The sequence below is a fragment of the Grampus griseus genome (genome assembly GCF_964374135.1).
Source record: "Grampus griseus genome assembly, chromosome: 19".
NCBI classification, from domain to species: domain Eukaryota; kingdom Metazoa; phylum Chordata; class Mammalia; order Artiodactyla; family Delphinidae; genus Grampus; species Grampus griseus.
In genome coordinates, this window is record NC_139013.1 from 3,218,491 (window position 1) to 3,244,047 (window position 25,557).

The window sequence follows — 25,557 nt, forward strand, 5'->3', positions numbered from 1 at the left end:
AGAACATTTGAAGGGAGGAGAAGAGGGGCGCCAGCCCTGGGATCATCACGGAACACACACAGGAAGCCAGTAGGCAGATATTTATTTCCACAGCCCCTGCCTCCACAGGCCTGTCAGTCCGAGGGAGGGTGGCAGAAGGCTGCAGGACCCGGAAGTGGACGTCCTCACCCTCGACCTTCTCCCACAACAGGAAGACTACCAGACAAGAATGTGTCCCAGTTTCCCTGCCCAGGTTCAGTGCCAGCTGAGCGCCCAGCTCTAAACCTGGCCTGGGGAGCAGTGGCCGGGGGTGGGGGTCAAGCCAGCTCTTTCCCCTCCAGCTCCTCCTCATCGGCCCCTGCCGTGGCCGGGATACCCTCGTCGTCCCACGGTGGTTCAGGTCCTGGGTCCCGAGGACCCAGGGGTGCCTCCATGGCCTCGGGGTGCTTGCGCCTGGCATGGCGCCGGAGCGTGTTGGCCTCGGTGAAGCGCAGCCGGCAGACAGGGCACTGGTAGGGGCGCTCCCCGGAGTGGACGCGGTGGTGGTGGGCCAGCTCGCCCGCCTCTCGGAAGCGGCGGGGGCAGAGCGGGCAGCGGAAGGGCCGAAGGCCGGCATGGATGTTGCAGTGCCGCCGCAGGTGGCTGGACCGCTTGAAGGTCTTGCCGCAATCCTTGCACTCGTGCGGCTTCAGCTCTGAGTGTGAGATACTGTGGCGCTCCAGGTCGGAGAGGTAGGGGAAGGCCCGAAGGCACACCGGGCAGAAGTGCGGGGCCTTCTTAGGGCCAGAGCTCTCAGGCCCGCCTGCTACTGACCCTTCAGAGACTGTGTAGGGCACACCCTGATCATCGATCAACAGGAGGTCACTGCCACCGCCGCTGCCCACCGGGGCTGTCACCCCCTGTGCCAGTGGGGGCTCCTGCCCCGACTTGGGGGGGCGGCCCCGCTTGCGAGGAAGGGAGGCCTTAAGAGTCCGATTCGAGGAGGTGCCCCCCCCAGGACGTCGGCCTCGGCGGCCCCGGGGAACAGAAGGAGGTAAGGCCAGAGGTTTCTCTTCTTCCCCGGGCAAAGGCGAAGGCCACGGGTCTGGGCTGGGCGTGTCCATTGAGCAGTGGGGGGCTTGGGTCTGGGCACTGGAGCCGGGCTAAGAGGAGAGAAGGGGTAGCCGTCAGTGCAGGAGGGTATGGAGCGCCCTTGTCCCCCAAATCCTCGCCATCCCTGGGTCCGAGTCTGTCGACCTGGGCGCGGCCAACATTCACTTGGACGCACAAACCACACTAGTGGGTAAAATAGTAAGATAATCCTGTACCAGTTGGTAAACAGGCACTGCCCTGAGCCCCACAGGTGTCTCCCAGACCTCCCTAACCCCTCCTAGACATTCAGGGTCAACTTGAGCCAAAATACAGAAAAATCTTCCAAGGAGGATAGAGTCCAACTGAGGGTGCAGGCGAGTATTTCGATCCTCAAAACAGAGAACCCATCAAACAGAAGAGCTACAGAGGCCTCAGAAATGTTTTTGTCCCTCCTTCTGACAAGTGACAGAGGGAGAGAAGGGGGGTCAGCACTGGAAGAAGAAAGGGATTGGTCCCAGGTGATGTTTGCTCCTAAGTTGTGGATGTGGACATATATCAGAGCTGTTAAAGGGTGTGGGCTCTGGAGCCAGAGGTTCTGGGTTCGATTCCTGAGTCTGTTACTTACTCTCTGTGTAGTGCCCTTGGGCAAGGTGCTCACCTCTCTGAGCGTCAGCTAAGCCTTTTGCAAAACAGGATGAATACTTCCACCTACTCGCACATAAAGTGCTCAGTACACGGAAGTACTTAGGAGATACTAGCTCTTATTATCACGGTGAGCAGCTAAGCCTCACACCAACTCTCTGAATAAGGGTATATCACGCCCATTTTGCAAATGGGGAAACCAAGGCACAGGAAAGTGAAATCAGTTGCCCCAGCTCCCTCTGGCGGTACGTGGCAGGGCCAAGACTTAATCTCATGGACCCCAACGGCCCAGGGAGTGGGAAGTAATGGACCCAAGGGACATCACAGGTCCCTTAGTCCTGCGCTTGAATCCAGCTCTACCGTTCATTAACAAGTGGCTTTGCCTATCTGAGCCAGTTTCCACCTCTGTAAAATGGATACAGCAGAGTTGTTGGTCGGCATATATATAGTAAGCACCAAATGAACTACCATCACCAACACCACCATGGGACTGGGGAGTAATAAAGTGGAGAGGGAGGAGAGCACAGGTGCAGTTAGGATTAGGGGTTACAGGTGCCACTGCACCCCACTGGAACAAGCACACAGATTAAGGTCCAGAGAACGGCAGCCACTTTTCCATGATCACACGGCTCGCTCGGTTGGGGTTTCCTGGACTAGAACACGGGTCTCTGGAACGGTGCCCCTGACCCCCGCCCTCCTCCACCCCGGTGCAGGCGCGCGCCCGTGAGCACCGACCGCGCGGGGCGGGCCCTGCGGGGGCGGCGGCCAATGAACGGCGCCGGGCCGCGGACGGCGAGGGCCGCCAGGAAGGGGGTCTGCGCGCGCGCGCCCAGGCAGGCCGGCTCCGCGGGGCGCGAGGTCGGCGCGCGCGCTTCAGCGAGCGCAAGAGCAGAAGCAGGTGGGGGGCGCGCTCCAGGAGCGCGCGGCCCCGGGCCTCCCCTCCCTCCGCTCCTCTCCCCCCACCCGGGCCCCCCGCCTCTCGGGTACCTCATTTGCATGTCGCCTGGACTCGCGAGTGTGCGCGCGCGGGGGCGCGGGGCCGGCGCGTGGGAAAGGGCGGGGGCGAGGGGGCCCTGCCCCTCGGCGGCGCGCGCGCGCGGGACTGCCCCGCCCCTCGGAGCGGATGCCGGTCGGCCCCTCCCTCCCCTCCCCCTCCCCGTCGGGCCCGCGCCCGCGGGGAACAAAGGGGACCCGCTGGGTCCTAAGAGCCGGTCATATCCCCGTCGGCAAGCCGCGCCTGCGCACCCGTCGCCCTCGCTAGCCCCGAACGGGAAATTACCCCACCAACACATCCCAAACACATAGAAATGTCTTTCCTCCCACAAAGCACCCAGCCGGGTGACCCAATCAAAGAAAGGTACCGAAAGGATAAAGAGCGGGAAAATGGCCCCTCATTCCCGTAATTAACATGGCGCCTGATTAGCTTCAAAGCCCACGGGAAGCCTAAGCACAAGATGGAGCCTGCTCTATCCTCCTATCTGTATCGCAGATCAGCGAACTTCGATTTCTCTCTTCTCCTGATGCAACTCTACATCCTACCCAGGAGGAGCCTGAGGCTGCGAAAAGGGAATCATGTCAGCCCTCATCTATGTTAACACCCGCCAGCGTCGATACCGCAGGGAGGAGGCCGCGCGCGCTGAGCTTTTTGCCCTTAGTCTGTATGGCGCCGGGGGCCACCCTAAACCCCGCCCCTTCTCCATGCCCTCACCCAAGATGGCGCCACCCTGGCTTCTCGAACCTCCAGTAGCTGGGAAAGGGACGGGAAAGAGAGAGAAGGGAGGGCGGCGGGGAGGAGGGAAGCCAAGAAGGCGGGAGAAAGGGGGAGTGCGGGGGAGAAGGGAGCCGAGGCGGAAGTCGAGGGGCCCCCCGGGTGGAAGTGACGCTACCCCCGCTGCCCAAAATGTCGGCGCCCAGAGGGAGGTGTAAGTAATTAAAGAGGAAAGCCGACTGACTTTCCCGGCCTCCCGGGGCCGCCTCAGGGCTCCAGAACCCCCGCTCCGTACGAGCAAGGTGGACTCGCCCGACTGCGGGTCTAGCCTGACCTGCCCCCGCCCCGGGCGCCCGGGGCCGCACCTTTTAGGGACAGGGGGGAGGGGTACAAAAGGCCGACTCTAGGGGCCTGGGTCCTCGAGCTGACTGGGGAGGGGGGCTCAGTCCCGCGGGCGACTGGGTGGGGAGGAGGCGGGGCTTAGTGGTGGCTGGGGCGGAGCAATGGGTGGGCGTGGTTTAGAGTGGAAATGGGCGGGACTGTGGGTAGAAAGTGGGAGGAGCTTAGGCAAAGGGGTGAGGTTTGACAAAGGGGCGTGGCTCAGTGAGAATGGTAGGAGGGCCCTAGGTTGAAGGGTCCTAATTGGGGCTGAGGGGGGTAAAGGGGTTCAGTGTGGAGGTGGGAGGAGCTTAGAGTAGAAGGGGTGGAGTTTGTCTAGGGATGTGGCTTTCAGGAAGTGGTGGACATAGTGAGGGGGTGGGGTTTAAGCGTGTAATTTGGGGCGTCGTAGTGGAAATAGCAAGTCTTTATATTGCAGGTGAAATGACTTAGGATGAGGAGGGTGTCAGCGAGGAAGGGCTGAGATGGCAAGAGAGATAGAGTGGCAGGTGGTCTTGGAAAGGAATGGGTTTACTTAAAGGCTGAGTTTAAAGGAAAACTTGAGTGGGGTTTAGGAGGCGGATCTTAGTGAGGAAGAGATGGGGGACTTCAAGAGGAAACTCGGAGGAGCTTTGCAGATAGTGGTAATCAAAACAGCTTACCTGTTGAGTCTTTGCTGTGCACAGGCGTCAGTAAGCACGCCGCACGCATGGCCACAAGTTTGCTTAGTCCTCACCACCACTCCATGAGGTAGGTCCTCCCATTATTCCTATTTTGCAGATGGAAAGAGAATCAGTTGGCTTTATCCAAGGTTCCAGGACTAGGCCTGGTCTCCCTGGAAGGTTGACTCAGGTGCGCTTAGCCCCAGATTTTCATACTGTCACTGGCTAAGATTGTCGTCAATCTTCATCTGAAGATGACTTTCATCTTCAAAAAAGAGTGGGAGTGGCTTTCAGAGGGGAAGGGGCTTGTCAAGGAATATGAGGCTTCAGGAACAACATGGAGACTTTGGAAGGGGTAGGCGGGACCTGAACACGAGTGGGCGGGGTTTAACCACACTCGGCGGGGCTTAGAGCGGGGCGGGAGTTCATTCACAAAGAAGGGGAGAGCTTAAAAGCATTCAGTGGCTTAGAAGTGACTTGGAAGTGATTAGGAAGCTAGATGAGTGGTGGAAGGGGTTGTAGGAGAGTGGGAGGAGCTTAAAGAGCAGTAGGTGTGGCTTGGGTAGATGGGCGTGGCTTATAAGGTAGTAGGCCGGGCCTCACAGGTCTGTGAGTCCAAGGAGCCTGATAGGGGGAGGCTGATGGGGACGTGGCCCCCTCACCCCACTCCATGTCTCCCCGCTCCAGAGAGAGCCCCCACCCGCCACTGCCCTCGCACCACGCCACCATGGATGACGCCCCGCTGCCAGCGCCCCCGGTCCCTGCCCCGGCTCCGCCCGCTGTTGCCCCCCGCGTCCCGTTTCACTGCAGTGAGTGTGGCAAGAGCTTCCGCTACCGCTCGGACCTGCGGCGCCACTTCGCTCGGCACACTGCGCTCAAACCTCACGCGTGTCCGCGCTGCGGCAAAGGCTTCAAGCACAGCTTCAACCTGGCCAACCACCTGCGCTCGCACACCGGCGAGCGGCCCTACCGCTGCTCCGCCTGCCCCAAGGGGTTCCGAGACTCCACCGGCCTGCTGCACCACCAGGTGAGTCCTGCAGGCCGGCCCCAAGCTGGCCTCCCTGGGCTGGACTCGCCCTTGGAGCCCCGGGGACCCACTATGGGCAACAGACAGCTGGCCCCCCTGGGCTGGACTCGCCCTTGGAGCCCCGGGGACCCACTATGGGCAACAGACAGCTGGCCCCTAAGAAAATTTCTATCTCCCTCCCTCCCTCCTTCCCTCTTCATCGAAGCACCCTGACCAGTCAAAGCATGAGTTGTTTCTATTTCAGGCTCCACCCAACCCAGCATAGTAAATTTGCCCCACCTCTATGCACCTCCCCTCTCCCATGCCCCTTCTCATATGCCAGCGTCTGCAACTTTGTGCTCATCATTCCGTTACCATTTTTAAACATAGACTTACCACGTATGTACTTAATTCCTTTACTCAGCAATTACCTATTGAATGTTTTCCCTGCTCCCAACACCTGGGATACCAAGGTGAAATCAATAAAGTCCACGCCTTCGGAGAACTTACATTCCATTGCGAGTGGTCCATAGCCAGGTAGACAATCAGCAAGAAAGCAGATACACAGGCAAGGATGATCTGGGAAAGGAGAAGCGTTGGGAAGGAAGTTAAAACAACGGCAATAATAACCATCTGATATGTAGGAGTAAAGAGGGGAGAGCTATGGGCTACCACACGGTGGGGGAGGGGGAGGTCAGGGCAAGGTGATATTTGAGCTGAGGCCTGAAGGAAGAGCAGGAATCCACCATGGAACAGCATTCCAGGCAAAGGGAACAACAAGTGCAAGGATCCTGAGGCTGGAGGGGCCAAAAGCATGCTAACGTGGCCGGAAGCAGAGAACAAGAATGAGAGGGTTGAAGCTAGATCTTGGCCCTGTGGACCTGGCAGGGAGCTTCCTCCGCATCTCTCTGGGAGGCCAAGAATCTGCCCCGCGGGCTAGACCCTCAGCCCTGACGCTGGGCTCTTCCTCCTGCCCTCCCAGGTCGTCCACACTGGCGAGAAGCCCTACTGCTGCCTAGTCTGCGAGCTCCGCTTCTCCTCGCGCTCCAGCCTGGGCCGCCACCTCAAGCGCCAGCACCGTGGGGTGCTCCCGTCCCCCCTGCAGCCCGGCCCAGGCCTGCCCGCCCTGAGCGCTCCCTGCTCGGTCTGCTGCAACGTGGGGCCCTGCTCGGTGTGCGGAGGCGCGGGGGCTGGCGGCGGAGAGGGCCCAGAGGGGGCAGGCGCGGGCCCGGGGAGCTGGGGGCTGGCGGAGGCGGCGGCCGCGGCGGCGGCCTCACTGCCCCCGTTCGCGTGCGGTGCTTGCGCGCGGCGCTTCGACCAGGGCCGCGAGCTGGCAGCCCACTGGGCTGCGCACACCGACGTGAAGCCCTTCAAGTGTCCGCGCTGTGAGCGCGACTTCAACGCCCCCGCGCTGCTGGAGAGGCACAAGCTGACCCACGACCTGCAGGGACCGGGCGCGCCCCCCGCGCAGGCCTGGGTCTCCGGGGCTGGCGCCGTGCCCGAGACGGCCGGCGAGGGCGACGCTGCGGAGGCGGGCGAGGCTCAGCCGGCCTGGGACGGCAGGCTGCTCCTGGGCCGCGCCGGGGGCGGCGTGCCCGAGCTGGGGGGCCTGCTCCCCGAGAGCGGCGGGGAGGCCCCTGCGCCCGCGGCCGCGGCCGAGCCGTCGGAAGACACCCTCTACCAGTGCGACTGCGGGACCTTCTTCGCGTCGGCGGCGGCGCTGGCCAGCCACCTGGAGGCGCACTCGCGCCCCGCGACCTACGGCTGCGGCCACTGCGGGGCCCTCTACGCGGCCCTGGCGGCCCTGGAGGAGCACCGGCGCGCCAGCCACGGCGAGGGCGGCGGTGCGGAGGAGGCGGCGGCGCCCGCCCCGGAGAGGGAGCCCGCGTCTGGGGAGCCTGCGTCCGGCTCGGGCCGCGGCAAGAAGATCTTCGGCTGCTCCGAGTGCGAGAAGCTGTTCCGCTCGCCGCGGGACCTGGAGCGGCACGTGCTGGTGCACACGGGCGAGAAGCCGTTCCCGTGCCTGGAGTGCGGCAAGTTCTTCCGCCACGAGTGCTACCTCAAGCGCCACCGGCTGCTGCACGGCACCGAGCGGCCCTTCCCCTGCCACATCTGCGGCAAGGGCTTCATCACGCTTAGCAACCTCTCCAGGCACCTGAAGCTGCACCGGGGCATGGACTGACGTGGCCAGGCCGTGCGCCCCTCCGCTAGACCACCCCTCCCGAGGGCTGGACTCAGGGCCCGGGCCAAGGGACCTAGGGACCACGAGGGAGGCCCCGGCCCTCCAGACCCAGACACGGGCCCCTGAGCTGGGGGGCAGCGAATAAACGGAGAGATTCCTCAGCTCCAGGCCCCTGGAATGCGTGCTGAGCACCCCCAAATCAACAGGCTCCTAAGCTGCGGGAGAAATGGGTCTCCACAAGTACTTCTCATCTTGCGGGCCCAAATAATAAAAGATGGGCACCCCTCCCCCAAGGGAAGACTGGCCCTCTCCCTAAGAGCCATCATTCCGACGACCTTGATCCGGAGAATGGGGGGGGAGCCATGTCCCCGATTTCCCTGGATCCCCTCCCAATGCTACCCACCAGAGTCACTGGTGCCCCCAGATAAAGGATATAGCCGGAATCTGCCTCTCCCCCCCCCCCGACTTTATTCCCTATGCGGAAAGAGGACCAGGGTAGTTGCCCCCTGCCCTCAACCCCTTCCCCAATTAGGTCTCCCTCCCCTACTAAGGAATGGATCGACCCTAATGATCTCCCCCACCCCAAAAAACTAGAATAGCCTGGTTCAAAATCCCTGCGCCCAGTAGGATGGACTGATCCAGATACACATACCCCCACGCCCTGTCCGCTGGAATGGGCTGCTCCAGGTTGCCACCTGCGCCCCACCCTCCTTAGAATGCATACGGCAGGCACTCCTCCCCTTCCTCTAGCGTGTGGGCAGGTCCACGTCATTCCGCATTATGTGAACTCATGAGTGGGAGGTGGGGGACACTGGGGTATCCCTCCCACTCTGCTGTAGCACCTGTCGGTCTTTCTCTCCATGTCTGTCAGTTTGTCTCTGTGTTCTTCCCAACCCCCAGGGGAAGGGGGATTTGGCTAGGGGGTTTCCCCCTGTGAGCCTCGACCTTGCCCCCATCCCACTCCACAGTGTCTCCTGGACCCCAATAAACCTCGTCCTGTCAGCCACCGCCGTCTCATTTTCTGATCCTTGGCTTTAGGTAGGTGGGGATTCCTCCCCCTCTGATTCAGGACAGGCCTCCTAAATAGAGGCAGATCTTTCCTTCCACCTGAGAAACTTCGAGTCCTTTAGACAGTGCGTGACCCTTTTAATATCAGAGATGGTTTAGATCTCATCTAAGTGAAACCCTGCATCTTAACTACAAAATCCACCTCCAACGGACGGATATGCCCCCTAGAAACCTTCAATCCCATAGGACACGCCCCCTGAAAACCAAACTCTACAGACGTCCTACCCCTAGGAAGAGGCCCCGCCCCTTAGACTCTGTCTCCCAGGCAACCAAATTTGTACCTTAGCCGCTAGATCCTTCCCCTAGATTAGGATCCGCCCATCTAAGGATGGGCGGGCCCCTCAGATTGTCTCCTACGGGCTAGATTACATTCCGGTACCGAGTGCCAGGTGCTGTCACCCCCTCTGGGGATCCAACAGTGAACAAAATAACTCTTTAAGAAAACGAGTGGGGCTTCCCTGGTGGCACAGTGGTTGAAAGTCTGCCTGCCAATGCAGGGGACACGGGTTTGTGCCCCGGTCCGGGAAGATCCCACATGCCGCGGAGCGGCTGGGCCCGTGAGCCATGGCCGCTGAGCCTGTGCGTCCAGAGCCTGTGCTCCACAATGGGAGAGGCCACAACAGTGAGAGGACCGCGTACCACAAAAAAATAAATAAATAAAAGAAAACGAGTGGCTGGGCTGTGCCACCTTAGGTGGGGTGGTCCAGCAGGGAGGAGGTTGGGGGGGTGTGCTTCTCTGCAGAGGTCGCATTTGATTTGAGACCAGAAGGTCGAGGAGGGGCCGGCCAGGTGGACACCTAGATGAGCCCAGGAGGGGAGGGAGGCGTGAGATGAGGTGGAGAGGTAAGCAGGGGTCAGGGTACACAGACCCAGGTGGGCCAAGATGGACATTTTACTGTGCTTTGTGGGCAATGGCAAGCAAGACTGTAAGTGTGAAGGGATGTAACCACTCTTTTACTTTCCAAGGGTTCCTCTGTCTGCTGAGTGGAAAAGGGACTGGAGGGGGCAGAGTGAATGCAGCAGAGGCTACTGCAGTCCACCAGGAGAGGGGTGTGGGGACCTGGAGCAGAGGGATGGACAGAACTAGGTGAGCCCAAGATGAATTCTGGAGGTGGAATGTGAGAGCGTGTGTTGTGTGTGCGCCTGCGTAATGGAAAGGGAGGAATGGGAGCGGGGCAGGGAACTGGTTGCGAGGTGCTGCTTTGTATTAAGACCAGAAAACGAAGAGAGAACAAGTTCGGGTGGAGGCTAGAGGGGTCAGGAGTTCCATCTTGAGCTTCTTAAATTTGAGACGCTTGGGAGATTGGCATGCTCTAATAAGGCTGAAGATGTCCATATGACAAAGATAGGCACGAATCCTAGAGAAACTCATGTTCACCTGCACCAGGAGACTCATATAAGAACATTCACAGCAGCAAAATGTACAGCCCTGAACTCAGAACAACTCAAATGTCCATTGGTTTGGGCTGAATGTTTGTGTCACCCCAAATTCATATGTCGAAATCCTAATGCCGGGACTTCCCTGGTGGCGCAGTGGTTAAGACTCCGCCTGCCAATGCAGGGGACATGGGTTCGAGCCCTAGTCCGGGAAGATCCCACATGCCGCGGAGCAATTAAGCCCGTGCGCCACAACTACTGAGCCTGTGCTCTAGAGCCTGTGCGCCGCAACTACTGAGCCCGCATGCTGCAACTACTGAAGCCCGTGCACCTAGAGCTCATGCTCCGCGACAAGAGAAGCCACAGCAATGAGAAGCCTGTGCACCGCAACAAAGAGTAGCCCCCGCTCGCCGCAACTGGAGAAAGCCCGCGCGTAGCAACCAAGACCCAACGCAGCCCATAAATAAATAAATAAATAAAAGAAATCCTAAGGCCCAATGTGATGGTACTTGGAGGTGGAGCCTTTGGAAGGTGCTTAAGTCAAGAGAGTGGAGCCCTCATGAATGGGATTAGTGCCTTTATAGAAGAGGCATCAGAGAGACCCCTAGCCCCTTCCACCAGGTAAGGGCACAGCAAGAAGGAACGCCTGTGAACAAGGAAGAGGACTCTCCAGAAGGTGACTGTGCTGGCACCTTGATCTTGGACTTCCCAGCTTCCAGAAGTGTGAGCAATAAATTTCTATTGCTTATAAGCCACCTGGTCTGTGGTATTTTGTTATAGTAGCCCCAACAGATTAAGACATTCATCAACAATACAGTGGATAAATAAATGATGGTATATTATGCCATAGAATACTATGCAGCAAGAGAACGAATGAGTACAGATGCACAAAATTACATGAATGAAAGTTACAAAGAAGCTGGATGCAAGAAACCAGGTACATAGAGTACCATTCCATTTCTATAACATTTAAGCAAGCAAAACTAAACTGTAATATTGTTTAGGATGCCTTGTGGATGTGAGCCATCTAGAAGAGCAAGGAAAACTTTTTTTTTTCCATAAAACTCAGAACAGTGGAGTTGGATGGGTTAAATTCGGGATGGGACATGGTGGAACCTTCTATGGGCTGTGGGGTGGCTGCCAACATTCCGTTTCTTAATCTGGTGATTATTTTATAATTATTTGTTAAATTGTGCGTTTTTATCGTGCCCCTTTCATCTATACGTCTTATATTTCACAAGGAAAAACATTTAAAGGAGGGAGATAAGTTTGGAGGCAAACAAGTAAGAGTTTGGCATTCAAGGAAGACATTTTTGCCTGGAGATCCACAATTGCCCATTTGAAAAGGCTCCAGGTCGGCCCCTGGGAACGCTCACCTTGGAGACATTCCTCTCCACTCTGCCACCAGTACACAGGAAGGGGGATCAGACTCACCCCTTTGGGGGGGGGGGAATACTTCGTGTTGGAAAAACAAGACCCGCCTCCTTAGATATAGGTGCCGCCCCCAGGGACAAGACCTGCCCACTTGGAGACTGGCTCGGCCTCCAGAGCTGAGGGCCTGGAAAAGTGCCAGGGTTGTCATGGAGATGGCCGCCAGGCAGTGGGGTGATGAATAGGGACCTCCTGCCTACCTCACCTCCACTCCAATCCTTTCTCTTCTGAGAGGGTAGCAATAGGGATTCGTCCCCTTTCCCGAGTGTCTCAGTGCCAGGTGGTGGGCTGGACCTCGTCCCCAACTCGTGGCCGCATCTTATCAATGTGCTAATGGAGGCTCGAAGGCAGAGGGGGAGGATTTTACCCTGGGGGTGAGCTCAACCGGTCCAGAGCATCAGTTACTAGCCAGACGCTGGCGACTCCGACGCCTCTGTGGGCAGAGCTGACTCTCACATGCGGACAGGTGGAGCCAGCCACCCGCACCGCCCGCTCACATCTGATGTGATGCGCTTCGCATCTCCCCACCACGTCGGTCTTCTCCCCTTCCAGGGCGCCCCCCACTCCAAAACCTGAGGCCCTCACTCCTCCTCACCCTTCGTCCCTCTTTATTCACCCACAAATACTGCTTGATATGCGAGGCTTGCTGAGGGTAGAGCAGTTACACAGGCGAAGCCTGGCATATAAACTCCCTGGGAATTTATATTCCATGTGGAAGGGGAAACAGGCAAAATAGGAAAAGTAGCCTAATGTTTGCAGTAAGTACAAAGTTGAAAATTAGGGCAGAGCAAGGACTAGAGGGTGTCAGGAAGGCTATTTTATTTTTATTTATTTATTTATTGGCCGTACTGCGCAGTTTGTGGGATCTTAGTTCCGCCACCAGGGATGGAACCCATGGCCCCTGCAGTGGGAGCGCGGAGTCCTAACCACTGGACCGCCAGGGAATTCCCAGGAGGGTTGTTTTAGGTAACGTGAACGGGACAGGTGTCTCTGGGGAGATCTGTAAGAAATGAGGGAAGTACGGGAAAAATTATGGAAAGCTAGGAGAAGGACATTCCAGGCAGTGAACTGCACGTGCAAAGGCCCTGAGTCCGAAAGAGCAGAGAGGGCAGTGTGGATGGAGCAGAGTGAAGCAGAGGGAGAAAGACAGGAATCCGTGAAGGGAGCTTCCAGGGTTCAGACGGTAGGGCGTGGGGTGCAGATGAGGAAGGTGGGGAGGAAGAGGTGAGAGCCACGGGACGGTGTTCAGCACAGGAGCGAAGTGATGTGATTTCTAGGTGCCGGAGACTGCACGCGAGGGAGGCGGGGGGCCGAGGCAGGGAAGCCAATGAGGAGGTGGAGGCGGTGGGAATGGCATCCAGGAGGGCAGCCCTGAGCCAATCAGCGCCAGGTCCCGCCCCCTGCCCGAGGCCGGCCCCGCCCAGGCCCCCCATCTCTCACCTGGACCCGGGCACCGCCTCCTTCCTGCTCCCCGCCTCGGTCTCCCCTGCATCCGGCCGGGCCTCCTCGCGGGTCCCACAGGAATTTCTCTAAAACACTAATCGGATCATGTGACTCTCCAGCTTAAAACCTTTTCAATGGCTTCTCAGTACACTCGGAATGCGTCCAGCATTCAGCCTGGACTAGGACGCCGGACATAGTTGCTCGTGCAGCTCCGGCCTCTCTCCACCACACTGGCCGCCTTTGATGCCCCAATCCAAGGCCCCAAATCTCCCCCAGGACATGATCCCCACCTCTGCCCACGCCTACACACACATATAACACGCTGATCTCTCTGAAATTTCTTTCCCCTCAACCTCATTGCTGAATTCGTTTCTTTCATTTAGGAAAAAATATATATTAAGTCTTCAAAATATAGATAATAAAATAATAACACACTCACACACCCTAGGTATATACGCAAAAGAACTGAAAACAGCCATTAAAAGAAAAACTTATACATAACAAATGTTCATAACAGTACTGCTCACAATAGCCAAAAGGTAGATACAACCCAAGGTCCATGAACAAATGAATGGATAAACAAAATACAGTATACCCATACAGTGGAATATTATTCAGCCATAAAAAGGAATGAAGTGCTGCCACACGCTACAATGTGGATGAACCTTGAAAACATTATGCTAAGTGAAAGAAGCCAGTCATAAAAGACCTCATACTAGATGACTTAACTGATATGAAATATCCACAGAAGACAAACCCAAAGAGACAGAAAGACGATTATTTGTTGCCAGGAGATGGGGGGAGAAGGGAATGGGGAATGACAGATTAATGGATCCGGGTTTCTGTTTGGGGTGATGAAAAAGTTCTGGAACTAGATAGTGGAACTAGTGAATTTTTCTTTGTTTTTGTTTGTTTGTTTGTTTTTGTTTGCTTTTGGCCGCCCTGTATGGCAGGAGGGATCTTAGTTCCCCTATCAGGGATCCAACCCGTGCCCCCTGCAGTGGAAACGCAGAGTCCTAACCACTGCACAGCCAGGGAATTCCCCTCGAGAATGTACTTAATGACACTGAGTTGTACACTTCAAAATGGTTAAAATGGTAAATTTTATGTTACATGTATTTCAACAAATAAAAAGTATACACACACACACACCCATATATTGACTACCAGTTTTTTTTTTTCTTTAATTGGGCCTCTCACTGTTGTTGTGGCCTCTCCCGTTGCGGAGCACAGGCTCCAGACGCGCAGGCTCAGCGGCCATGGCTCACGGGCCCAGCCGCTCCGCGGCATGTGGGATCCTCCCGGACCGGGGCACGAACCTGCATCCCCTGCATCGGCAGGCGGACTCTCAACCACTGCGCCACCAGGGAAGCCCCTGACTACCAGTTTTATTAAAACATAAGAGGTACACCTGACTCCATAGACCTCCCCCCCCTCCAAGATGATTGCCTCTCCCTTCTCAAAGGTAACCCCTATCCCAAATTTGGTGCTTATTGTTTCCATGGATGTGTTTAGACTTCTGCTCTATATGTATATGTCCTTAAAAATGTAGTATTATTGACCAGATGTTTTGAAAAATCATGCTCCTCACCATCATTTCTCCCATCTCTTTGTGAAATGCAAAGACTTAGACTCACTACTTTGAAACCTCTCAGTACCTCACTTTACTGCTCTGTTAAATGGGAGAATGTTGCGCACTTCTTAACGTAAGGAGGAACAAATGGGCTTGTATTTGTAAAGCACTTACAAGAGTAAGCTATCATTTATTTTCATTGTATTTATTTTTATTATCCCCCATCATTTGTTTCTTTTTCCTTTACTTTGTTAAGTATGAAACACATTCACGTGGTTTCAAATTCCAAAAGTACAAAAGGGCAGAGCGTAGTAAGTTTCAGTCCTGGGAGTTAGAATGTTGCCAGTTTCTTCTCTCTCCTTCCAGTTCTCCCAGACACAACCCGCTGATAAGTGCAGACAGAACAGGCTGCAGGCTGTGCTCCACCTTCCGTGTTTTCTCCGTTATCATTTGGAGCCTTTCCATGTTTTTACACAGTGAGGTTAACCTCTTCATTCTTTTTTTTATGGACACATAGCGTTCTGCTGGGTAGCTCAATCACGATTTATCACTCAAATCCCTGACCGATGGGCAGGTAGCTCATTTCCTGTCTTTCGAAGTCATGCACAATACTGCAACGATTAACCTGGTACAGACACCGTTTGTGGCATGTTTCTGAGTAGAACTATCAGAAGAATAGTGTCTGTGTCGGTATATTTCTCTCCCATTTCCATTTGCCTCCCGCTTCCCATTCCTAACCCTCGGCTTTCATCCTGCAGGTTTCAGCGGAAACATCGTTGCCTCCAGGAAGCCTTCAGGGATCACTCTCACTCAGTGTTGTCTCTGCTCCCTGTAATCCCACTGCATCCTGCTTCTGGCTTTGGAGCACACTCTCCAGAAGGGCCATTGGATCTGTGTTTGTCTGCCTCCTCTGCCAGTCCCTGAGCTCCCTATGGACAGGGTCCAGCGGCCTCTGTCTTTGCCACTGCAGCTCCAGCACCAAGGACAGAGCTAGAACATAGTAGGTGCTCAGTTAATATTGGTGGCTTAGGATCGAGTGAATATATGCTGCAAAATGAGTAACTGGTCTCTTAGGGTCAAGTGGATATACGCGGGGTTTATCACAGAGGAGGAGACTGAGGCTCAGAGAAGGGAAAGTCGCTTGCTCAGGCACCCACGTGAAGGCTGCTGTCAGGTTTTAGTCCAGATTGCCGGTACTTTCCCTGAAGCCTCTGTCACTGCCTCATTCATCTCCTTTCCCGGCCACCCCTCTCGCCCAACACAGTGCCTGGCACAGACAGGACCTGATAAATGTGTATTTGTTGAAGGAATGAATGAATATGTGTGTCTGTTGGGGAGGGGAAGAAGGGGGGCCGGACCCAGCCCCCTCCTCCCTCGGGAGCCCAGAGGACGGGGCCCCAGCCCCCTCCCCTTACAGAACCCAGGAGTCCAAGCCGCGCCCCCCTCTCCGCCCCCTGGCTCTCCTCCTCCACCATCTTCCGGCTTCCCAGCCAGTCTTTCCTCTCTCAGGCTCGGACGAAAAGCCGGGTTTCCGGGGGGAAGGCTTAGGCGGTGACACCGAGCCCAGCCTCCTCCACCCCCCACCACGCTCGGGGCCCTCCCTCCCTGCCACCACCATCCGCGCTCGGCCGGCCGCGGGGAAGGAAGAAAGGAGCAAAGGAGGCGGAGGTAAGAGCCGGGCGCCCAGTCATCGGGGCGAGCCCCAGGCCCCGGGCTCAGAAATCTGCAAGGCCTCGGCCCGCGGCCCCAGTTCTGCAGATCATGCCTGCGGGGAACCAAAGGCTGGGCCCAGCGGGGAGACCGCGGCCCCCCCTTGGAGACCTAGGGCTCCCGACCCCCAGCAGCCTTCCTCGGGGGCGTGTGGGGGGTCCAGGGTCCTGGCCCTCAGCCTCCTCCTCGCTGGAGATTTCGAGCAGCTGGGCCCCCAGCCCCCTCCTCCCCCTTGTCTTGGGGGCTCAGGCCCCTCCCCCCAGCCCTGTCCACCACTGGGACCCAGGAATCCATACCCACCACGTACAGAAGTCTAGAGGCTGGACCCCGGTCATCTCCCAACCCCCCCCACACCCCCAACCTCAGCGCCCGGGATCTCGCCCCCTCCCTCCCTAGCCCCCTCCCTGCCCAAGAGTCTGAGCCCTCCTACTCCCGGCCTCTCCCAGACTCTGGCGACTGGGCACCCACACTCCATTTCCGGGGCCTCCCGATTTTGAATCCCACCCCCTCCACTCTGGCACCAAGGGCTGTTTCCCAGCCCCTCCCCATACGTTCCAGTGGGGCCCCTGGAGGAAAAGCAGTTCACTGACTTTGTCTGCCTCTGTCTCTTCTACTGTCTCTGTCTTGTTCTCCCTCCCTCCACCCTGCCATGGTTCCTCTGATCTCTGTGTTTGCACCATCTCTGCCTAAATCTCTTTGTTTTCTCTTCATCTCTGTCTCTGCTGGGTGTCCCCATCTCTCTCTCCTGCTTTCTGCCTCTCACCATCCTTTCTGTTTCTCCTGGTCTCTACCTCTCATCTCGGCCTTTTTCGTCTGTCTCGCCTTCCCTTGCCCGGCTAAATATCTGACCCTCTCTGTGTCTCCTTGTCTCTCTCCTTGTCTCTCTCTGCACCCCCCTGCCTCCCCAAATCTCCACCTCTTCCCTATCTCTTTACAGGCATGGATCCGCAGCCTCCTCCACCAGCCCAGGGCAGCCCACCTCACCGTGGCCGGGGCCGGGGTCGTGGCCGAGGCCGTGGTAGAGGCCGAGGCCGTGGCAGGGGGGGCGCTGGAGCTCCTCGGGCGCCCCTGCCCTGCCCCACCTGTGGCCGCCTCTTCCGCTTCCCCTACTACCTCTCCCGGCACCGGCTGAGCCACTCGGGCCTGCGGCCCCATGCCTGCCCCCTATGCCCCAAGGCCTTCCGCCGGCCTGCCCACCTCTCGCGCCACCTGCGTGGCCACGGGCCGCAGCCCCCGCTGCGCTGCGCCGCCTGCCCCCGCACCTTCCCTGAGCCTGCCCAGCTCAGGCGCCACCTGGCCCAGGAGCACGCGGGCGGCGGGGTCGAGCTGGCCATCGAGAGGGCAGCCAAGGAGGCGGCCGGGTCCGGCTGGAGCCCGCAGGACAAGGGCGCCGAGCAGCCCACCTCTGTAGCAGCGGGCGCCGCGGAGGAGGAGGCGGAGGCGGCGGCGCGGCCCGAGACGTGGTCCGCGGGGGAGCCGGCCACGCTGGCGGCCGCCACGAGCGCGGAGCCCCGCGAGTCGGAGGAGGAGGAGGCCGAGGCCGGGGCGGCGGAGCTGAGGGCCGAGCTGGCGCTGGCGGCCGGACGGCAGGAGGAGAAGCAGGTCCTGCTCCAGGCCGACTGGACGCTGCTGTGCCTCCGCTGCCGTGAAGCTTTCGCCACCAAGGGCGAGCTCAAAGCGCACCCATGCCTGCGCCCCGAGGGCGAACAGGAGGGCGAAGGGGGGCCCCCGCCCCGTCCCAAGCGCCACCAGTGCTCCATCTGCCTCAAGGCCTTCGCCAGGCCCTGGTCGCTGTCCCGCCACCGGCTGGTCCACTCCACCGACCGCCCCTTCGTGTGCACGGACTGTGGCCTGGCCTTCCGCCTCGCCTCCTACCTCCGCCAGCACCGTCGCGTCCACGGCGCGCTCAGCCTCCTGGCCCCGCTGCCCGCGGCGGGCAAGAAGGACGACAAGGTGTCGGGCGGACGGACCTCAGGGAAGGGGCCCGAGGGGGGCGAAGGGGCAGAGTGTGGGGGCGCCTCGGAGGGTGGAGAAGGCGGGCAGAACGGAGGGGATGCCGCCCCGGCCCGGCCCCCCGCCGGGGAGCCCCGATTCTGGTGCCCCGAGTGCGGCAAAGGTTTCCGGCGCCGTGCGCACTTGCGGCAGCACGGGGTAACCCACTCTGGGGCGCGGCCCTTCCAGTGCGTGCGCTGCCAGCGGGAGTTCAAGCGGCTGGCCGACCTGGCCCGCCACGCGCAGGTCCACGCGGGCGGTCCGGCCCCGCACCCGTGCCCGCACTGCTCGCGGCGCTTCTCGCGCGCCTATAGCCTCCTGCGCCACCAACGCTGCCACCGCGCTGAGCTGGAGAGGGCCGCCGCCGCGCAGCAGGCGCTCCAGGCCCAGGCCCCGCCGTCGCCCCCGCCGCCCCCGCCGCCCCCCGCTGGCCAGGAGGAGGAAGGGCTTCCGCTGCCCATCGCACACATCAAGGAGGAGCCGCCCTCCCCGGGGACCCCACCTCGGCCGCCGCCGGCACCCCCCGTCTTCCTCAGCGCCTCCTGTTTTGACAGCCAAGACCACTCAGCCTTCGAGATGGAGGAAGAAGAGATTGACAGCAAGGCCCACCTGCGCGGATTGGGGGGCCTGGCCTCCTGACCCACACACCCATCCTCAGCCCCTCCGTTTGGCCTCCCGGTTTGCAGTATGAAGGAGGGGAGTTGAAGGAGAGGAACCTCCTCTGTGTACCCACCCCTCCCCTTCTAGCCCTCGACACTAAGGAGGGAGGAGGCTGGGCCGCCCCTCCCTCCCCATCGCCCACCCCCAGACCCCCCTGATGCTGGTTAGAAACTGCTCACCCCACTTCTGAAGGCAGGACGCTGATTCAGGAGGTGGGGGACACTGGCCAGAGGGATGGACACTGAGGCGGGGGCCCCCGGCCTGGCTGTCCCCCGTTACACACACTGGACACCATCACCTCTTTGGAACTGCCAGACCCTATGGGGGGTCCCCAGTGAGCAAAGGTCTGTCCCTGTCCCTTTGTCTGTCTGTGAATAAATGTGAGTTCGTGGAACTGGAGAGAGTGGGGCTGTCTGTGGGAGTGAGGGCTGGCTGAGGGCATCTGGGTGAGCAGGGATGTGTCCACCAGGCTCGGAGCTTGGGTTCAGAGCGGGAAGGATGCAGGATAAGCACATCAGGGACCATGGGGCTCTCAGCCAAGCAGGCAAAGCACAAGAAGCAGGAGTGGAAGAAGGCAAGCTGCCACCTGCCCCGGGCATCTTCAAGGATCCCTACGTGGAATCCATCATTTACCAGACGCAGTGCTAGGCCCCACAGAAACCCGCACTGGGAGGGGCTGGAATTGTAGCTCTGCACAGCCTGATACGGTTTAGCTGCTAGCCCCTGGCGGCTGTTCCCAGTGGAGAATAATATCAATACATTTACAATAAAATAATTAAAATGAAATAAGATTAAAAGTTCAGTTCTTCGGTCACACTGTTTCAAGTGCCCAGTATCCCCCTGTGGCTGGTGGCTACGCTGTTGGACAGCACAGATCTAGAACATTCCACATCGCAAAAAGTTCCACTGGACCTTGCTGCCCTAGGTAATAAACCAATCTGCAACATAACATCAGGTATTGGTAAGGGCTTCCAAGAAAACTACAGGGCACTGTGAAAAGGGAGCCCGTGGGGAGGGCGGGGCCTCTGGGGAGATGACATCTGACCTTTGACCTTCAAAGAACCAGGTGGAGGGGCGGGAAGAGCAGGGGCAAAGGCCGTGTGTGAGGTGGTTGGGTGCTACATGTTTGAGAAACCGCAAGGAATTGGTGGTGGGTTGGGGAGCGTCGTTTTCTACATATCCTCCAGGCGCGCGCGCGTGCGTGCGTGCGTGCGTGCGTGTGTGTGTTTAACCAATTTGTTTAGGTCCTAGTAGTGGGGGGGGGGAAGGATGTCTCCAAGCCAATCCTCCTTAAACTTCTCCTTCCTCCCGTTGACATCCTGCCTTCCCCAGCTCTCCCTTGCTCTATGCAGATAATGACACTACCTACTTAGGTATCCTGACACCTGTAAGGCCAGGCCAGAGAGGGGTGACATCATGCTTGTTTCCCAGGGCAACAAACCAAGTTGTCTTGGAGGCTCAGGAGGGAAGTTTGCTTCCCTGGTGTGATGAAACACAGGCGGAGGGGGGAGGGCGGGCGGGAAGCTGGAAAGAGGGCCGCTGAGAGTCAGGGAGGGGAGATGATGACCACCCAGAGCTTTGCAGAATTCCCTCTGTCCAAGAGGTAACGAGACACATCTTAGCCGAGCCCTTGGAACGGTGCCTGGCACGTAGGAAGCACTCAACACGTGCTAGCCTGTTTGATCAGCCCTGTGTTCACTACCACCCAGTGCTGGATGCTGGGGGCAAAGACCAGCTGAGCACCTGCCCTCACGGAGCTTACAGACCAGTGGGGAAGACGGATAAGAATCAAATATTGGCGCAAATAAATTAGGGTTTCCAAATGAGCCTATGCACTAGATCCTACAGGAATCTGTAACTTAACCTTGGGTGTTGGGGAGAAGGGGGGCTGGGCTATGCTTTCTTCACAGGCCAGCCACCTCCCCCCCTCCCAGGAACCTTCAGTGGCTCCCTATTACCACATCCCAATGTGGGCCAGAAAACTTTTCAGCACAATCTCATGGACAGAACTCATTGAGGGAGACGTTTATACAGCCCCATTTATAGAAGGGGCAAACTGAGGATTAAAGCTAAGAAGGCACTTGTCCTACTTCTGTGATCACTAATATGAATTGCGTCCTTCGTATTAAAGGGTTACTTTGGGGAATTCCTGGCGATCCAGTGGTTAGGACTCCGCACTCTCACTGCCGAGGTCCCAGGTTTGATCTCTGATCTCTGGTCGGGGAACTAAGATCCCACAAGCCGGGCAGCGCAGCCAAAAAAAAAAAAGGTTACTTTGTGGAAAGAGCTGAAGACAATGGTTGGCACCTGGGAGGAAGTCTTTGCTGTTGTTGCTTTGTTATTATTATCCTCCCAGGTTGCTATAAATATGATCTCAGGGAATCCTAGTTCTTGATGGGAAACATTCTCACCATTTTCCAGAGGTGGAAACAGCGCTCAGAGCGGAAGTCTCTTGTCCAAAATCCCATAGCTAGGAACTGGTGGACACAGGATTTGAACCTAGGCTGGACCAGCTCCATGCCCTGAACCCAACATCAGGCCCATGTGACCTTCACAATCAGCTCCCAGCCACACAACCCCCCTTTCCAGCTCCCCCCGCACACGCACACACATCCTGGTCTCCAAGCCCCAAGGCAACCCCTGCCACTATAGATTTGCCCACCACTTTCCCCCACCCCATACGCTCCCTCAACCTCGACATGCCACATCCGAAGAGAAACACTCCTAGAACAAGATACAGAACTTATGGCAAGAAAAGGGCCTTAGAGATGGAGCCCAGTTCTCCCATTTTGCAGATAAGAAAACTGAGGCCCACGTCTGTGGGACAGGCACAGGAAATGGTAAAATAACCAAGTAGTTTGTATTATTATGAAGCAACAGTAGTGGTGTTCATGAATCTAACCCTACTGCTTGTCTTTCCCTGTGGTGAGCATCTTACACGGACGATCTCAACACACTTGTTAATAATAATACAAAATACATTTCTTGAGTATTTACCCTACATCTCTTTCTGAGGGGATTTACGTGGATTAGCTCACTTAATCTTCGCCTCATCAGATAGATACTATTATGAGCTCTGTTTTTTTCTTCTTAAGCAGCTTTGTTGAGGTATCATTTACATGCCACAGAACTCACTCATTTTAAGTGTACCATTCAATGATTTTTAGTAAATTCACAGGATTGTGCAGCTATCACCACAATCCAATTTTAGAACATTTCCATCACCCCAGGAAGATCTCTTGTGCTCATGAATCGTCACGTCCCGTTTCCACCTGCAGTTCCAGGCAGCCGCTAAAGTACTTTCTGGAGATTTGCCTTTCTGGACATTTCATAGACATGGATCACACAATATGTGGCCTTTTGTTATCTGGCCTCTTTCACTTAATGTCTTCAAGGTCCATCCATGTTGTAAATTGTAACAGCACGTCATTACTTTTACGGCTGAATAATATTCCATTATATGGACAGACCGCATTTTTTTTTTTTATCAGTTCATCGTTGATGGGGGTTTGGGCTGTATCTACTCTTTGGCTGTTATAAATAGTGCTGCTATGAACATGTGTGTACAAGTCTTCCCGTAGACGTATGCTTCTGTTTCTCTTGGGCAGATTCCCAGGAGCAGAATTGCCATAGTGTGTGGGAAGTTTACAATGAACTTTTTAAGAAACTGCCAGACTATTTTCCACTTGCCATCCCACCAGCATGAGGGCTTCCCAAGGGGGCTCCATTTTCCTGAGAAGGAAACTCAAATACAGAGATGTGAAATGACTTGCCCAAGGTCACACAGCTAGTAAGTAGCAGATCTGGATAAGATCCCGGGCATTGTGGTCCCAAAGCCTGTGCTCTTCTTTTTTTTTTTCATTTTCCAGTTCTTTTTTTATTGAGGTAAAACATAACATAAAATTTACCTTTTCTAACCATTTATGTGTACAGTTCAGTGGCATTAAGGACACTCCTATTGTCCTGTAACCATTACCATCCTCCATCTCCAGAACATTTTCATTGTCCCCAACTGAAACTCTGTCCCCATTAAACAATAATAACTCTCTGTTGCCCCTCCATCTGGCCCCTGGCAACCACCCTTCTACTTTCTGGCCCTATGAATATGACTACTCCAGGTATGCAAAGAAAAACTCTTCTGTTTTTCTTCTCTACTCTCCTACAACACTACTCATGGAATACTTCACCTCTGACACTTCCAGTCACCAAATGTGTGTGTGACATTTGGTCACACATCAAGCAATTCTGCAGCAAAGCTGGGTGTCTACAGTTCGGTTCAGTTCTGACACTGTCTACCTGCAGATGATGTCAGATCCCACAGATGAAGGGGTCAGTCCCGCAAGACGGCATCTTCCCTCCCCAATTTCAGACACAATCAAAGTCTGGGTTGTTACCCATGCCAAAGCCTGTGCTCTTAACCCCTTATACAAGGATTCACCCTAACCTTGTTCACTCATCATTCATTCATTCATTCATTCATCGAGCAACATGTGCTTACAGGTAGGAGACACATCAGTGGACAAGAAAACAAGGTTACATTCTGGTAGGGGATGCAGATAAACAAATATACTTAGGACATCAATTCAACAAATACTTACCGAACTCCCACTCTGGGCTGGGCACCGTCCTAGGTGTTGATCGTCCACCGGCTAATGAAACAGACACAAATCCCTCCCTACGTGGGGCATCCATCCTGGTGGGCAGAGACAGACATGAAAACACAGTGAGCAAGTAAGTGATGAAGCATCTTGGGAGGCGACGATGCTATGGAGCAGGGTGATGCAGGACAAGGTGGGGGTCGGGTGGGAACTGCAGGCCTGTCCAAACAGGAGCCAAAGGGGGGAGCCTCGCAGGTAACTGGGGATGTGTCCCAAGGGAGGTGCACAGTGCATGCACAGGTCCTGAGGTGGGAATGCGACCAGCATGTTCAGGGGTCAGAGAGGCCAGCCTGAGTGGAGGGGGGGATGGGGGTCCAGATCCAGTAGCAACTCGAAAAGACTCTGGTTTCTTCTCCAAATGAAATGCAGACAGAGGGACTTCCCTGGCAGTCCAGTGGTTTAAAACTTTGCCTTCCAATGCAGGGGGTGCAAGTTCAATCCCTGGTTGGGGAGCTAAGATCCCACATGTCACATGGCCAAATAAAACAAAACATAAAACAGAAGCAATATTGTAACAGATTCAATAAAGACTTAAAAAATAAATTGTCCACACTAAAAAAATCTTAAAAAAAACAAAACAAAAACAAAGAAATGCAGACAGAGCCCCAAAGGGATTCATCAAGAGGCTGGCATAATTTGACTTGCCTTTTCCCTTTTTTTTTTTTAATATTTATTTATTTATTGGGTTGTGCCAGGTCTTAGCTGTGGCATGCAAACTCTTTTTTAATTTTTAAAAATTTTTATTTTTGGCTGTGTCGGGTCTCAGTTGCTGTGCGTGGGCTTTCTCTAGTTGCGTCGAGTGGGGGATACTCTTCGTTGCGGTGCGTGGGCTTCTCATTGCAGTGGCTTCTCTCGTTGCAGAGCACGGGCTCTAGGCGCGCGGGCTTCAGTAGTTGTGGCTCCTGGGCTCTAAAGTGCAGGCTCAGTAGTTGTGGCGCACGGGCTTAGTTGCTCCACGGCATGTGGGATCTTCCTGGACCACGGATCTAACCCGTGTCCCCTGCATTGGCAGGCAGATTCTTAACCACTGTGCCACAAGGGAAGTACTCCATCTTTTTAAAAATAAATAAATTTTACTGTCTAGAGCCGTTTTAGGTTAACAGAAAAACTGAGTGGAAATACAGATGGTCCCCATCCATCTATCCTTTAAAAATTCATTTCAAAGCAATTTGCAAACATTAGACCACATCACCCCTAAATACTTCAGCATGAATAACATAACAAGATATCAAATATTTATTGAACCTTCTTGTCCTTGATAAAATTTAAATCCCGTGAAATGCATGCCTGAGACCTAACCATCTGATGAATTCTGAGAGATACAGAACACCTGAGTAGCACAAATTCCTCTCCTGATTTAACAGATTCCCTCTGGCTTCTTTTTGGAGGACAGACTGGTGGAGAGTGGGAGCAGAGGTCCTCTTATGCCTGCCTGCCTTTCTCCTTCAACAACCTTTTTCTTTTAGAATCGTTTTTAGATTTACAGAGAAGTTGCTACGATGGTCAGAGCCGTCCTGTGTGCCCCTGACCCAGGTTCCCCCAATGTTATCATGTCCCTACCATCCCAAACCAAGAAACCAATACTGGCAGATGCAGCCCTTTCCTCAGATTTTACTCACTGTCCCTAATAGCTTTCTGTCCCAGGATCCCACCCAGGACACCACCGTGGCCTTACTTCCTGCCTCCTGACTCTCCACGGGTCTGTGGTCACCTTTCAGGCTTGTCTTGGTCTTTCATGATCCCGACCATTTTGAGGAATCCCTGGAATAAAGGCCACGCCCACGTGCCCAGCGCTCCCGGGCTGCGCCTTACCCACGTGACTATCACTGAAGATGTTAACCGGCCTCACCTGGTGGTTTCCACGCTGTGCAGTGGCCCCTTCCCCGTTCCAGACTCTTACTCTTTGTAAGCAAGTCGCTGAGCTGCAGCCCACATGGAGGGGAGGGGAAGTATCCAGATACACTTTTGGCGAATTCTGTCCCTTCTCCTCACCCTGTTTATTTATCTATTCAATCAT

The 25,557-nt window shown here is 56.1% G+C and overlaps 3 protein-coding genes across 5 annotated transcripts; 2 read left to right on the forward strand and 1 right to left on the reverse strand.

Moving 5' to 3' along the window:
• Positions 1 to 65: 65 nt before the first annotated feature.
• ZNF524 (zinc finger protein 524) lies at positions 66 to 25,275 on the reverse strand. Of its 2 annotated transcripts, XM_082676123.1 has the most exons (6): positions 25,216 to 25,275; positions 23,481 to 23,575; positions 12,945 to 13,041; positions 5,957 to 6,025; positions 4,441 to 4,547; positions 66 to 1,121 (listed from the first exon to the last, which is right to left on the reverse strand). In XM_082676123.1, the coding sequence occupies exon 6, from the start codon at positions 1,080 to 1,082 to the stop codon at positions 297 to 299; it is 786 nt and encodes a 261-aa protein (XP_082532249.1). In that variant the 5' UTR covers positions 1,083 to 1,121; positions 4,441 to 4,547; positions 5,957 to 6,025; positions 12,945 to 13,041; positions 23,481 to 23,575; positions 25,216 to 25,275; the 3' UTR covers positions 66 to 296. The 2 variants fall into 2 exon arrangements, with proteins under 2 accessions (XP_082532249.1, XP_082532250.1); XM_082676124.1 differs by lacking the exons at positions 4,441 to 4,547; positions 5,957 to 6,025; positions 12,945 to 13,041; positions 23,481 to 23,575; positions 25,216 to 25,275 and adding an exon at positions 2,680 to 2,777.
• On the forward strand, positions 3,406 to 8,623 carry FIZ1 (FLT3 interacting zinc finger 1; the record flags this gene model as incomplete). 2 transcript variants are annotated; one of them, XM_082676121.1, is made up of 3 exons in its annotated part: positions 3,406 to 3,614; positions 5,128 to 5,467; positions 6,429 to 8,623. In XM_082676121.1, the coding sequence occupies 3 exons, from the start codon at positions 3,406 to 3,408 to the stop codon at positions 7,626 to 7,628; spliced, it is 1,749 nt and encodes a 582-aa protein (XP_082532247.1). In that variant the 3' UTR covers positions 7,629 to 8,623. The 2 variants fall into 2 exon arrangements, with proteins under 2 accessions (XP_082532247.1, XP_082532248.1); XM_082676122.1 differs by lacking the exon at positions 3,406 to 3,614 and adding an exon at positions 4,528 to 4,630.
• Positions 16,054 to 19,615, forward strand: ZNF579 (zinc finger protein 579). The gene is made up of 2 exons (XM_082677850.1): positions 16,054 to 16,188; positions 17,168 to 19,615. Exon 2 carries the CDS (start codon positions 17,170 to 17,172, stop codon positions 18,859 to 18,861), a length of 1,692 nt encoding a protein of 563 aa, XP_082533976.1. The 5' UTR covers positions 16,054 to 16,188; positions 17,168 to 17,169; the 3' UTR covers positions 18,862 to 19,615.
• Positions 25,276 to 25,557: the final 282 nt, after the last annotated feature.

Bases quoted from the DNA above. Each gene is read 5' to 3' on its own strand.
- ZNF524 (XM_082676123.1), bottom strand. From the start codon at position 1,082: ATGGACACGCCCAGCCCAGACCCGTGGCCTTCGCCTTTGCCCGGGGAA.
- ZNF579 (XM_082677850.1), top strand. From the start codon at position 17,170: ATGGATCCGCAGCCTCCTCCACCAGCCCAGGGCAGCCCACCTCACCGT.